Below are 13,292 nucleotides of genomic sequence, written 5' to 3'. Positions count from 1 at the left end.
CTCTCTCTCTCTCTCTCTCTCTCTCTCTCTCTCTCTTTGTTGTTCTCTGAAATCTGGAAGTATTCTTGTTGGAATTTATTTTATTTTTTACTGTTTGTCAATCAAAGAACATTGAAATTTGCTTTTATTTCAGTGACACATTGGCTTCATTTTATCGTCTGCCATGTGACATCCAGGCTTTTCAAATAAAAAAATATTACATACGTAAGACTGAATTTCAGTCTCAAGTAAATTGCATGTCTGTATTGGCTTCAGTTCTTAATATGACTCCATTTTTTCCTTCCATTTTTCTTTTTCCCCACCTCACACACTTTTCCACCACATAATTCTAATAATTCTAATTGCTGCTGCTTTCTGTAAGGCCAAGAACTGTGTTGTTCCTTGATGAGTCCTTATTGTTCTCTTTGCCATTGAGCCTTTCTGCTGTTGTAAGTGTAATCAAAAAGCTCACAAGTTACACAATAAATGATACGGCATCTTGTTCACAGCTTTTGCTTGCTTGGTTTTGTTTTATGCCTTTCAGGATTTTGTCTTATCTAAACACTCTTGTCAAAGTTGCCTTCTCTAGATTTGATCTGTTATTTAGTTTTCCTATAATCAAATGTTGGTATTAAAATTGCAAATGTGAGTTAAGCAAATTCATTTAAATTCCATCATAAAGATTTTATTGCAATTGATTGCCGATTTAATCCATTTAAGAGGCAACCCTGCTGAACCCTTCTTGAAGCCAGCTGTGTGATTGAACATGCACAAAGGTCAGCTCTGATTAACTCGGCTTCAGCAAGGAGCCTCCAGGAGGGAAAAAAAAAAAAAAACGAACTCAAATGCAGATAGTATGGATTGTATGTAACAGACAGGAAAATAGGAACAGCAAGCATGTTTGTTAGAAATCGAGGGTGGAGAATGCGCGCTTGTTCGTGAGCAACACAGAAGAACTTGTGTGCGAATTTCATTCGCAAGTATGTGATTGCTGCTGATGCTGGGGTAAAGTGGGAAGGGGGCGCAGGAGAGAGTAAAAAAAAAACAGCTGCAGAAACAGTTGTGCATTGAGGGGAAAGCATATTGGACAATTAAGACAGAGGCTGTGTACTGGCGCTGCTCTGTGTGGGGCTGATTGAATCAGAGAGACAGCCACTCACAGCTCTTTGTCTCAGGACATTGCAGGTAATTACCCATAAGTCACTGTTCCCCTGTACTGGATCTTCAGCCCAATTACGCCCACACAAGCTGTCCACCTCAGCATCATTTATTACCTCCGGTTGCTTGTTGACCTTTTCAGCCTCACAGTCCAACAGGCAATTCAGCTGCATAACACTGAGCAGAGGAGAGCTGCAGGGCTGACATCAGTACGTTAGTGATGCACGGGCAACAGTTTTTAAACGGATCCACTATTAGTTGTAATATTAAACTTTATTTGATAAACATTTATTTTAACTGTAAAATAAAGACTATAAAAATATTGTAGGCTGTTTAGTTTGTAATTGTTTTTAAATATATTTTAACACAGACGGAGCCATTTTATTTACACACAAAGCATTCTGGGTAAATGATGACATCAACTAGGTCTTCGGTGTGAGGCTGCTAGCGAGCTATATCCATCCTGAAGTTTAATCTTGGACAATATCTGATGACCGGCTCTTTTAAATGAAACCAGAGAGCGTTGACAGAGAGGAGAAGGTAGACATGACTCAGCCTGTAACTGAAAATATAGATGGAGGACAACAGAGCTGCTTCATGGAAGAAGAACCTCAGCTTAGCCTGTTATGGTACGTTCACACCGAACGCGATTTCAGCGTCAGGAGCAGCAGGTTTACATACAAAGTCTATGGTGGACGCGCTTCAAGTAGCGTCGGGAAGTGCTGCGGCGCCTCAAGCGCGATTAGAGCAGCGCGATTTGAACGATTTGAACGATCTGAGCGTTCGACGCGCTGAGGCGCAAATCGCTGAAGTTAGAAAATCTGAACTTTTGCAGCTCGACGAGCCGCATCAACCAATCAGAGAGACTCCACTGCGTGACATAGCGACATATTTCCTGATGGGACAGTTTACTGAAAGATGTCCACTAACCTGAAACAGATGGAGCGGAGCACTTTAGCTGAAATCCAGTGCCTGCAGTCGGTGTCCTGATCCACAGCAATGCATGACAGCGACTCATCAGACTGGAAAAATAGTCCTGAAAGCGAGCTGTGAGTCTCTTCTCTGAATTATCTGGTGAATTAATTATGAATTAATTATCTGATGAACGTGACATGCTCTTGCTCTCTGTAAATAAAGCAAAGCCACTTCCTCATCCGACATTAAACAGAGCCCGACAGAGTAGGGAGGGGCGGGGAGGCTCTTGCAGTGCAGCGCTTCAAGAGCTAACCTGCGTCTGACCTCAAAGTGCACAAGCTTCAAACTTCAGCGTTGGCTGCGATTTTGAAGCTGAAATCGCGTTCGGTGTGAACGCACCATTAGCCTTCGCGCTAGCCCTCACTCTATATTGCCTTACATGTATTAGCTTGGCGCTAGCGCAACAAATAAGCTAAACTGAGRTCCTCCATCCATATTTTCAGTTACAGGCTGAGTCATTTCTACCTTCTCCTCTCTGTCAACGCTCTCTGGTTTCATTTAAAAGAGTCGATCATCAGATATTGTCCAAGATTAACCTTCAGGGTGGATATAGCTTGCTAGCAGCCTCATGCTAGCAAGATGACCTAGTTGATATCATCATTTACCCAGAATGCTTTGCGTGTGAATAAAATGGCCCTGTCCGTGTAAAATAGTTTAAAACTTTTAGTTTAAAATTATAAAAACTGAACATCCTACAGTATTTTTACAGTCTTTATTTTACAGTTAAAGTATATGTTTATCATATCAAGTCTAATGTTACAACTAATCGGGGATCCCTTTAAGCTGTTATAAATAGGACTGTTAAAGTGAATTTGTAATTTTGTTGTTCGCATACTCAAATCACTCATAAGTAAGTTAAAAATAAAAATATATACAATATACTTGTACAACTGACTAATATGATCAAGCTATTACTATTTTCCTGTGTGATTATGTAGAAAAAGCTTATTAACAATCAACATCTTACCTGCTGAAGATAGTTTTTTGAATGAGTTCAGTTTAGAGTTTAATTCTAACAAGAGGGATGCTGGGTGACTGGAGCCACGACCAAAGAGGATTAGAACCATCTTAAATAAATGCCAGTCTCAAAGATTTAATAACGATTCAAGCAAATGTTTATATTTTTTACAAACCACTACACTGCTGTCAGTTTCACGCCACAGGGTTAGAATTATGTTTGCAAATGAAGGAGCTAGCTGTTGCACTTCAACTGCAGCCTGCRTACAAGGAAAATGTGGGCAAATTATTTGATCCTGAAGTTATATGAAGACGGCCACTGTTTTCCACTTTAATCTGGCTAGCTGTTAGCTCATCAATCTGGTTCAAATAAACTCTTTTTACTCAAACTGAAGTTGGTCAAAGAGCTATCTATAAAATGTAAGAGATCGGTTGTTTAAAAATTTTCCACAAAACCTTGATTTAAAACATCAGAACTGTGCCCTTATTGCTCCAAATGTTTATATCGTTTTGTGGCGTAACCTAATGGATTTTAAATATGACATGTTAATGGATGTAACAGGACATTTTGAAAGAAAAAAAAAACACAACGCTTAAAAGTATCAGAATGAAATCCATTTTGTTGTGTTCCTGGCAGAACAGGACACTCTGTTTAAAGTGTGTGTATTTCACAACATGTGGCAACAGCAGAAGTCAGTAAACAAGAGGATGGATAAAGGTTCGTTGAGTAGACTACATTGCCATCTGCTGATCCACTAAAGGCAAAGCATTTACAGATATTCAAATAAAAGGGAAACAAATGCACAAAAACAAATTACTGCATTGGTAATTGGACTTATTTTTTCCACATTGGTGAATCATGTGACCTTTAAAACCCTACCCAATCTATTTTCTTTAAATAATCAATTACAAACCTAAGTTTTTCTAACAGAAATTGATAATTTACAGACTGTTTTGTTTATTTTAAGAAAAACATGACACACAAATAAAAAAAGTGATTAAATCAAGTTTATTGAATTTTCCAAGTCAAACAACCAGACTTGTTTTCTGTGTTAACATCAGGTTCTCTGGGTGACTTTTATTTTCCCAAAGAAACCATCATAAAGTACAGAAAGCAAACATTCCTTTCTTTACTCTCATCCATTTCCCCCCCAAAACATTCAAACCTTGAAAGATTTTTAAACAAGCCTTTATGTATACCATGTGATGTCTACAGTATGGAAAAGGTTCTATTAAATTGAGTMATTTCAATCTAAAATTCTGTTTACATTAGTAAGGAAATAAACTTGAGGTATGCTAAAGCTTCTGAAGTTCATTAGTAAATTCAAAACAAAAAAAAAGACAATCATAATAGTTCTGACAATGTACGTTTTCAAGACTGTCCAAAACATAAATCTATTATATAAAGTATCAGGTTTGTTTATCTAGTATTCATTTTGTGCTTTTTAGAGTTTCCTAACAAAAAAAGTGTTGTTGCATTAATCTTTTCTTACTCTTTGCAAAACATATTCCTTTCTTTTTTTATGTCTTACTGATTGTCATGTTCTTGAACAACCTTCTTCTCTCTCTCCAGCCTGACATCGGACAGACGCCACTAGAGCGTAGTTTCTGCGTCTGGTTTCATAAAGGATGGCGAGAGCAAAATGAGGGAGGCCGTTTGTGAACACGACAAGCATGTGTACACYTGAGAAGGAAGAAAGCAACCACAGACAGACTTGTCAAAACAGGAGAAAAGAAAATCCAATTTCTGAATGATAAAGTAGCATTTGTTTATTTGTTTCTGTTTGACTCCCCCAACTTGTCTAGCAAGCCTTCTGTAAAGACTGCCCAACCTCCTTCTCAGGGTAATACTTGTTGGTAAAAGGAGCTCTTGCCCCGGGGTTGATAGCTGACATCAGTTCCAGCTTACAGCGGCTCTCATGCTCAGCTCCCAACACCAGGGGGTCAGACTCACTGGGATGACTGAGGCTGCTGTCAAGCAGCAGGAGGCGGGCGTCACTGTCAGGTCTCCCTAACATTACTGACTGCCTCGCTCAGGTCGTGTCACTGTCAGGAGGCGGGCAACGCCTCATCACAGTGTCAGAGACCGAGCGGCTGCTCACTGTCTGTGTCGCCAAACAGCCTGCGTCAGTGTCAGCATCAGCTGGCCTTAGGAGCGGCTTCGTTCTCGGAGCCGGCGACCCACTGTCAGCTGAACTTTGACTTTCACCTAACGCCCTCTGACCCTCAAGGTCTAAGGTGTGCTCCGTCGACCTCCTGAAGCATCTGCTGTGTGAGCACTGCTTGCTGCATGGGATCTGCCTCGAACTGATGCTGATTTTGAGACAACCCGGCATCGTGTTGACCATGGTCTCTGACATGGTGATGATTTTGTACATGATCAGAACTGTGGGCAAAGCCATCTTGGTTTCCATGATGATGACCATGATTATGGTCATGTGAATGGTGCAAATGGTCACGACCATGATGGCTATGGCCACGATGATGATGACTTTGACCTTGATGTTGAACATGAATTTGTTCAGTGTTGTCAGGTGGGATAGGATCTGCAACAGGCTGCGCAGCTGCGTTTGTGCACTCTTCTGCAGGTTCAGTATTCTGTAAGAAAACAATGACAGCCATGGGAGGTTTTATTTTTCATTGCTCAAGTTACCAACACTTGATCTGATGAGTGATGCATGTTAAATCAGTTAATATTGCTTGGTTTGTACCTCAAATGAGCACTCTCCACATATGCGATTGCAGTAGGCGTCTTTGATTGCACGCTCAATATGTCCAAGTCCAATGATGGAATATGGAAGTGAAATGTGGTGAGTGAGACGGCCGCACCTGATGGAACAGATCAATAAAAAGGTCAGAGTGGCAGTTATTTATCTCCCCCATGCGAAATGTGTCTGCCACACCATGACAAACCTGTCATAAATGAAAAAGTCATCTTTTCTCCCATTCAGCGTCTGCCAAACGTGAGGCTGTTGCTCGCTCTGTTTGTAGAGGGCGATGTTCTCTGACAGTTTTAGTGCCAACAACGGGTGGAGTCGCTGTGCTTCTTGCGTCTGGTCGTTTACGACCATGTAGACCACGTCCTTCAGACCCTGACTTTCCATCTTTCGGCGCAGGCCATCCATTCTGCTCCGAAAACATACACAAGAAGACTGGTAAATTTTGTTTTAGAGTAAAGTAAAGTAAATTTATTACAAGTGTTTGATGTGTTGTTGACAAATCAGTACATTCARGATATTTTCTTTGATAATGAACCTCCTTAACTGGTAGGTTTTGCAGAATAAGTCTAAAAACTCAACTGTCACTTATTGCTAAACAAAAATGTAGAGCTCTGATTTACTGAAGATCCTTCAAAGTGCAGTTTCAGCATTGAAATGTCCCTTTTCTTTTCATTTAAACAACCAAAAGTGCAGGAAAACATGGTAACAGCAGACCGTCTCCTACCTAGAGGCCTGCACCAAGCAGAACAGTCAGCTGGCCTGTAGAAGGGCCACCACGGTCACCTGGCCCATTGACCCCTTCATCGGCTCCACCTCCCCCACAGACCAGGCTGGTGGCAGCTGACATCGAGGCCCACCCCCCTCACTCTCTGCACCGCCCCCGTGGAGCAGGCAGAGAGTGAGGAGCAGACCCAGGCACGCCCACATTCCTGTGGCGCCTCCCCGCTGCCCCAATCTGCAGGAAGGGAAGGGGGTGGGGTTGCAAAGAGGGGAACAGAAAGCAGAAGGTGAAAAAAATGAGGAAAAAAGTGTCAAAAACAACACGTTGTTCCAACATCTTCTGGATTGCTCAATCATTTTTGAAAATTTAAAAACCTAGACATGTATATACATACATAGTTACATACATACATACATACATACATACATACATACATACATACATACATACATACATTCATACATACATACATACATACATACATACATACTGTATATATGTATAGATCAGCAGTCTTTTTTCAGCTGAAACATACATTTGAAGTTTAAGTGTTTAATGCAAATGTCTTGATTTTCATACTTTACTAAACATAGCAAGAAGCAAGGTTTAATAAAACCAAAATCCTTCAATGACTCAAAAGAGTGAATAAACAAATACAATCCATGCAACGAAATAAAAAAGCCCTTTTCTACCAAACAAATGGGAAAACATTGGGAAAGCCACTGACATTCCATCAATAATATGTATCATAAATGCTGCCATGTCTGTTTTAGTAAGGAATTCTGCTACTTACCCTTTGTTAAAAGCGTCCCTTCTCTCTGTAAATTAGGCTCTGCTTCAATGCAACTCCTCAAACAAACACTAGTCTCTTCCTCAGCTGCTCCCCTTTTTATACTCAGCCTGTTGTTTTGCTGTCTGGATGGAGGACAAAGTTCAGTCACAGCTGTATGCTGATGCCAACACTTTTCTCAAGTTAGAAAAGACACAGTGCATGAAATCTGCAAGTACAACAGGAAATGTTTCTGTTTTTTTCTTTTTCGTAGCAACTGACATATCTTTAAAAAAATCCAGAGAATTAATGAGGGGGGTGAAATGCTTCTGCATTCACTTTTAATATGTGTCAGCTTCAGAGACAGTGAAAAAGCCATTTTCAGTGTGAATTCAGTTTGTCTTTTTTTGCATTTTGAAAATGTCCAAGACATAACATAGATGTCAAAGTACAAAGATAAAAACTGCGATCCAGTTTCTTACTTGCAGGAGGAGGAGGAGGAGAAGGAAAAAAGTACAGAGGGCGGACCTCTGGATCCTGTCCAGCATGTTTTCACAAGTCCACACAGCAAGAAGAGGCTTTTCAGAAGAAGCAATTTAGGCAATCTCCCCAAAAAAGATTCTCTACTTTTATATTTATTGACAGTTAAAGAAGGATTACTTTATGATGCTGAGGGACAAGAAGCAATAAAACGGTTAAACAATGGAGTACAGAAAAACATTTAAATCCTTATAAAGACTCATTGTGTAGGTCAGTGTTAGGGTTCAGTGACTGCAACACATGGACATGGAACAGTGATCTGTGTGACACTGAAAGATAAGATTATGTAAACCAGCTGTGAACAGCCCTATTGTACTATCAGCGCTTTTTTTTCTTCGTAGAACATCCAACTGATGGTGATAACAGAACTGTTTGAGGATCAGGAATGGCGTAAGTTAATAGTTTTAAACAGGACAAGAAGATGACAAAAAATAGTTTTGAAGAGTTGCAAAGTTGGTTAATTTAGTGCCACATGTTTCATTATGGAGTCACTTAAAAATACTCCTGTTTCTCTGTTTGCACAAAGTCTTATAAATTGAAAAAGGAGTGTTTCTTTTTATTTTGCTTCTCAAGCTCCAAACTACAAAAAGGTGTTTGTGCTACACTATGGAAAACACACTCTATTTTAGGAGTCACGTAACTGATAATGAAAACTCATTGTAAAGACAGAATAGATTGAGATTGTTGTATAAAAGGTATGGCAAAAGAGTATAGTCCACACACTTGTACTTGCATAAACATGTATCAACTTGACTGGAGTTGTTGGCACTGCTTAATATGTGACTTGTTTTGTGACTCTGATTATATAATAACTAGACTGACACTCATTTACAGGGTAAAACTGCTTCCAGGGTGCACCGCACTGACATGCAGGTGCTGGTCATAAAATTAGAATATCATGAAAAAGTAGATTTATTTCAGTAATTCCATTTAAAAAGTGAAACTTGTATATTATATTCATACATTACATACAAACTCATATATTTCAAATGTTTATTTCATTTAATTTTGATGATTACAAATGACAACAAATGAAAATCTCAAATTCAGCATATCAGAAAATTAGAATATTACTGAAGACCAATAAAAACAAAGGATTTATAGAAATGTTGGCCAACTGAAAAGTATGAACATGAAAAGTATGAGCATGTACAGCACTCAGTATTTAGTTGGGGCTCATTTGGCCTGTATTACTGCAGCAATGCGGCGTGGCATGGAGTCGATCAGTCTGTGGCACTGCTCAGGTGTTATGATAGCCCAGGTTGCTCTAATAGTGGCTTTTAGCTCTTCTGAATTGTTGGGTCTGGTGTATTGCATCTTCTTCTTCACAATACCCCATAGATTTTCTATGGGGTTAAGGTCAGGAGAGTTTGCTGGCCAATTAAGAACAAGGATACCATGGTCCTTCAACCAGGTACTGGTAGCTTTGGCACTGTGTGCAGGTGCCAAGTCCTGTTGGAAAATGAAATCTGCATCTCCAAAAAGTTGGTCAGCAGCAGGAAGCATGAAGTGCTCTAAAACTTCCTGGTATGTGGCTGCGTTGACCCTGGACCTCAGAAAACACAATGGACCAACACCAGCAGTGACATGGCACCCCAAACCATCACTGACTGTGGAAACTTTACATTGGACTTCAAGCAACGTGGATGAAGTGCCTCTCTTCTTTTCCTCCAGACTCTGGGACCTTGATTTCCAAAGGAAATGCAAAATTTACTTTCATCAGAGAACATGACTTTGGACCACTCACCAGCAGTCCAGTCCTGTTTCTCTGTAGCCCAGGCAAGACGCTTCTGACGCTGTCTGTGGTTCAAGAGTGGCTTGACACAAGGAATGCGACAGCAGAAACCCATGTCTTTCATAYGTCTGTGTGTGGTGGTTCTTGAAGCACTCACTCCAGCTGCAGTCCACTCTTTGTGAATCTCCCCCACATTTTTGAATGGGTTTTGTTTCACAATCCTCTCCAGGGTGCGGTTATCTCTCTTGCTTGTACATTTTTTTCGACCACATCTTTTCCTTCCCTTCGCCTCTCTATTAATGTGCTTGGACACAGAGCTCTGTGAACAGCCAGCCTCTTTAGCGATGACCTTTTGTGTCTTGCCCTCCTTGTGCAAGGTGTCGATGGTCGTCTTTTGGACAACTGTCAAGTCAGCAGTCTTCCCCATGATTGTGTAGCCTATAGAACTAGACTGAAAGACCATTTAAAGGCCTTTGCAGGTGGTTTGAGTTAATTAGCTGATTAGAGTGTGGTACCAGGTGCCATCCATTTTGAAYCTTTTCACAAGATTCTAATTTTCTGATAWGCTGAATTTGAGATTTTCATTTGTTGTCATTTGTAATCATCAAAATTAAACGAAATAAACATTTGAAATATATGAGTTTGTATGTAATGTATGAATATAATATACAAGTTTCACTTTTTAAATGGAATTATTGAACTAAATCTACTTTTTCATGATATTCTAATTTTATGACCAGCACCTGTATATCGGTGAATTTAAATAAGTTCTGAATTGACCGGATTAAGTTTAACAATAATTTGTGCAGAGTCATAAACTAGAATTATAGAAATTGTTATAGGTCTATACATGTTGATAATTTCAGGGCATTTGATGGTCAGTATAAAACAGACTTTTTTCCTACTAACAGTATGACAAGGGAAAAGAGCTCATCTTGATAAAGAAACTTTTTTCCACTCATATCAGAACCTTTAGTCTTAGAGGGTCAAAGTCAAGTAATCTAGTACCTGGGTGACCTTCATGTAATTCTTAGATCTTAGTGTTGTGTAAGCATGCGTTGCAAACTGATATGGAAGTCAAACTGTTGAGATAATGTCAAACAAATGTATCTGTAACATATCCGTATAATGTGTCCGATTTCCAAACTCTTCTCAGGCAATATCCTGCATGATYAAAATCCTTTTTTAAATTATAATAATTCTGTCATATTTTACAAGCAGTGTTTAAAGTTGCCGTCTCACAGCCTGACAGCGATCAAAAGATAAACAACCTACAAAGTCAACTCTGATTCAGAGCTGGCTGATAACATGAGAAACCTCTCTTGTTGTGAATACATCTCTACCTCCACTCAGTGACTTGTGGACTGCCCCTGTTGCCCTGAAAAAGTAAACATCAATGTCAAACTCTGAAAATGCCTCCACCATTCATAGAAAAGAGCCACAGAATATAAAAAGGGGAGAAAGAAAGAAAAAAAACTGTCATGTGATGAAGAATTAGTTGAATAATCTTTAAATTATCATTGGCTGTGATTATTTTGCCCTTCCTTTACCTCTGTTACTAAGCAACATTCCTCGGCGTCCTGCAGTTTGCAAGGAATTCTGGGAAATAGAGGCCTGAGGGTTGGGTTGAACGACCGCCCCTTTTTTTGGAGCAACGAGGGTAGAACAACGTCGTAGAAAATATTACCTCTAAGCAACTTTGTGAATTAGTGTAACGAAACTTGAGGTATGTATACCGGCAGTTTTTAACGTATACTTCGATGTACAGCAGCTATAATCAAGTAATGTGTCTAGGAAATGTGTATTTTAATGCGCCGTTTGATGACGTAATGTTGATGGGCAAACGCGAAATGGCGAACGTGCTAAAAGGCCCGCTAGCGGTAGCGTCGGCTTTTACTATGTTTATTCCCCCAGTATTTCAATGTGGAAACAATTACACCCATTTCCCTTACCGGGTAGGTTGAGTGTTAGTTACACCGTCTCGTCGGGTGTGTGAAAAAAAAAAGTTATTTTTTATTTTTTTGGTGCKGGCGGTTTTTGCTACTTTAGCAAACACGGAATTGCTAATGAAGCTGTCAAGCTATCTTGACAAGCGCCATGTGTTGAGACCTGCAATAGCAAAACAATTATAATCCGTTTAATGATTTTATAATATAATAAACAGGCGCAAATACTTTGTGTGTTTGTTGTATTTAGACTTTGTGTCGTTTTGTTGAAATGTCATATTGCAGTCTAAACGTACCTTATAGTCAGAGGTGATGACAGGCTAATGTAAAAACACTGACTGCTTTACAAGTGTCACAAACTGGGTGAGGTGTGATGTTTAGCCACTCTAAAGGTTATACTCATTGTTGTGTTTTTTCACAATAAAGCTTATTTTTAATGATTCATAAATGTAATCTTTAAGATAGCTTTTTCCATTTGACTCAGCCATTTGAAATGCGTGCACTTGTTTTCATGTTCCTTCAGAAWCAGATCAGGTGAATGATGGAGTCAGAGGTGGAGGTGAATAGAAGCAATGAGTACCCATCGCTTTACAAAGTCATGATGGAAAAACTTAATGAACAACGACAGCTAGACCAGTTCACAGACATTACTCTTATTGTAGATGGTAAGTACAGCAAATGTCATTTCCATAATTGCCTTTATTAATTTTTTAATGCAACTAAACACTTCGAACAATAAATTGAGCAAACTCTGTCTTGTCAACTTGTTAGTGTAGAGTGCACAAAGTCATTTGAGAGAATTGGTGAAAAAGGATGTGATTGACTTGATRAGTACTAAGTTATTGCTACTTTATACCATTTTCTATTAACTTTTTAACATTGAAACTAGAATATAGCCAGTYTTGTAAATGTGTATCWTATCAACACCTTCCTAAAATAATCACCTATGTAATTTTTCAGGTTTTTCAGTGTAGAAACAGAAAAAACTTAGCTCCGCTTCAGGTCATTATCTTGAGGGGTAGAATCAAATTATTTGATCCATTGAGAACATAGACGGTTTTAACGCAGGTTGTAAAGAACACGAGGAGATGATTTATGCATAAAAGTTGATTTTGCTGAAATGACTTAAAAGGACCTAAATAAAGGCAATTATTTTAGAAAGGTGTTGATGTAGAAAGTCTTTTGCAAAATACAAGTGGTAAACAAAGATCCTCTAGCTATTACTACCGAATGTAAAATTTCCTAGTTACTTTTATAATTTTTTTTTAATGCAGGACACCAGTTCAGAGCCCATAAAGCGGTGCTGGCAGCATGCAGCCAGTTTTTCCACAAATTCTTCCAGGATTTTACTCAGGAACCTCTCGTGGAGATAGAAGGTACGTTTTCTTTCAATCAAGCCTCTGAAAAAAAATAAAGATTCTGTCAATGGATGTTATTGTTGGGGTCATAGACTTGAATATAGATCACTAGACTAAGCCCCGCCCATTCCGTCCACTGGTAGCGTCTGTGACAGCATGGAGGAGCAGAAACTGAGACCAAACAGGGCAACGGCTCACAGCCTCCATAGAAACTAATAGATAAACAGCAGCTGAACTGGATCTGTTTCACAAATTAACGGTCATGTTTTTACATTAAATTAATAATTATGTTAATTTCATTCAACAATCAATTTATAAGTAATGATCTAAACCAGACCTAAGTCAGCCTGTAACTTAGACTTTAGCTAGTTGAAAAATGATGACTTCAGCTAGTAATAAAGTATATTTATCATTTCGTCTTACTGTCATAAAAA

At 39.1% G+C, this 13,292-nt stretch overlaps 2 protein-coding genes across 3 annotated transcripts in view; one reads left to right on the top strand and one right to left on the bottom strand.

Moving 5' to 3' along the window:
• Positions 1–4,055: 4,055 nt before the first annotated feature.
• Positions 4,056–7,391, bottom strand: selenop (selenoprotein P). Its single transcript, XM_014002668.1, has 5 exons — positions 7,304–7,391; positions 6,514–6,744; positions 5,983–6,195; positions 5,781–5,898; positions 4,056–5,667 (listed from the first exon to the last, which is right to left on the bottom strand). Exons 2-5 carry the CDS (start codon positions 6,714–6,716, stop codon positions 5,296–5,298), a joined length of 906 nt encoding a protein of 301 aa, XP_013858122.1. The 5' UTR covers positions 6,717–6,744; positions 7,304–7,391; the 3' UTR covers positions 4,056–5,295.
• Positions 7,392–11,154: 3,763 nt separating this feature from the next.
• znf131 (zinc finger protein 131) overlaps positions 11,155–13,292 on the top strand; it is a 7,160-nt gene continuing 5,022 nt past the window's right edge. Inside the window, exons 1-3 of one of the 2 annotated variants that reach the window (XM_014002664.1) lie at positions 11,155–11,280; positions 12,024–12,165; positions 12,775–12,876. In XM_014002664.1, the coding sequence (XP_013858118.1) occupies positions 12,039–12,165; positions 12,775–12,876 (229 nt within the window). In that variant the 5' untranslated portion in view covers positions 11,155–11,280; positions 12,024–12,038. Of the gene's footprint in view, positions 11,281–11,411; positions 11,510–12,023; positions 12,166–12,774; positions 12,877–13,292 lie in introns of those variants that run through there. The other variant, XM_014002665.1, reaches the window with a different exon arrangement.

This window comes from Austrofundulus limnaeus, unplaced genomic scaffold, assembly GCF_001266775.1.
Source record: "Austrofundulus limnaeus strain Quisiro unplaced genomic scaffold, Austrofundulus_limnaeus-1.0 Scaffold14, whole genome shotgun sequence".
Lineage (NCBI taxonomy): Eukaryota > Metazoa > Chordata > Actinopteri > Cyprinodontiformes > Rivulidae > Austrofundulus > Austrofundulus limnaeus.
Note: the sequence above shows the minus strand (reverse complement) of the source record. Positions and strands in the feature narration are given on the sequence as shown.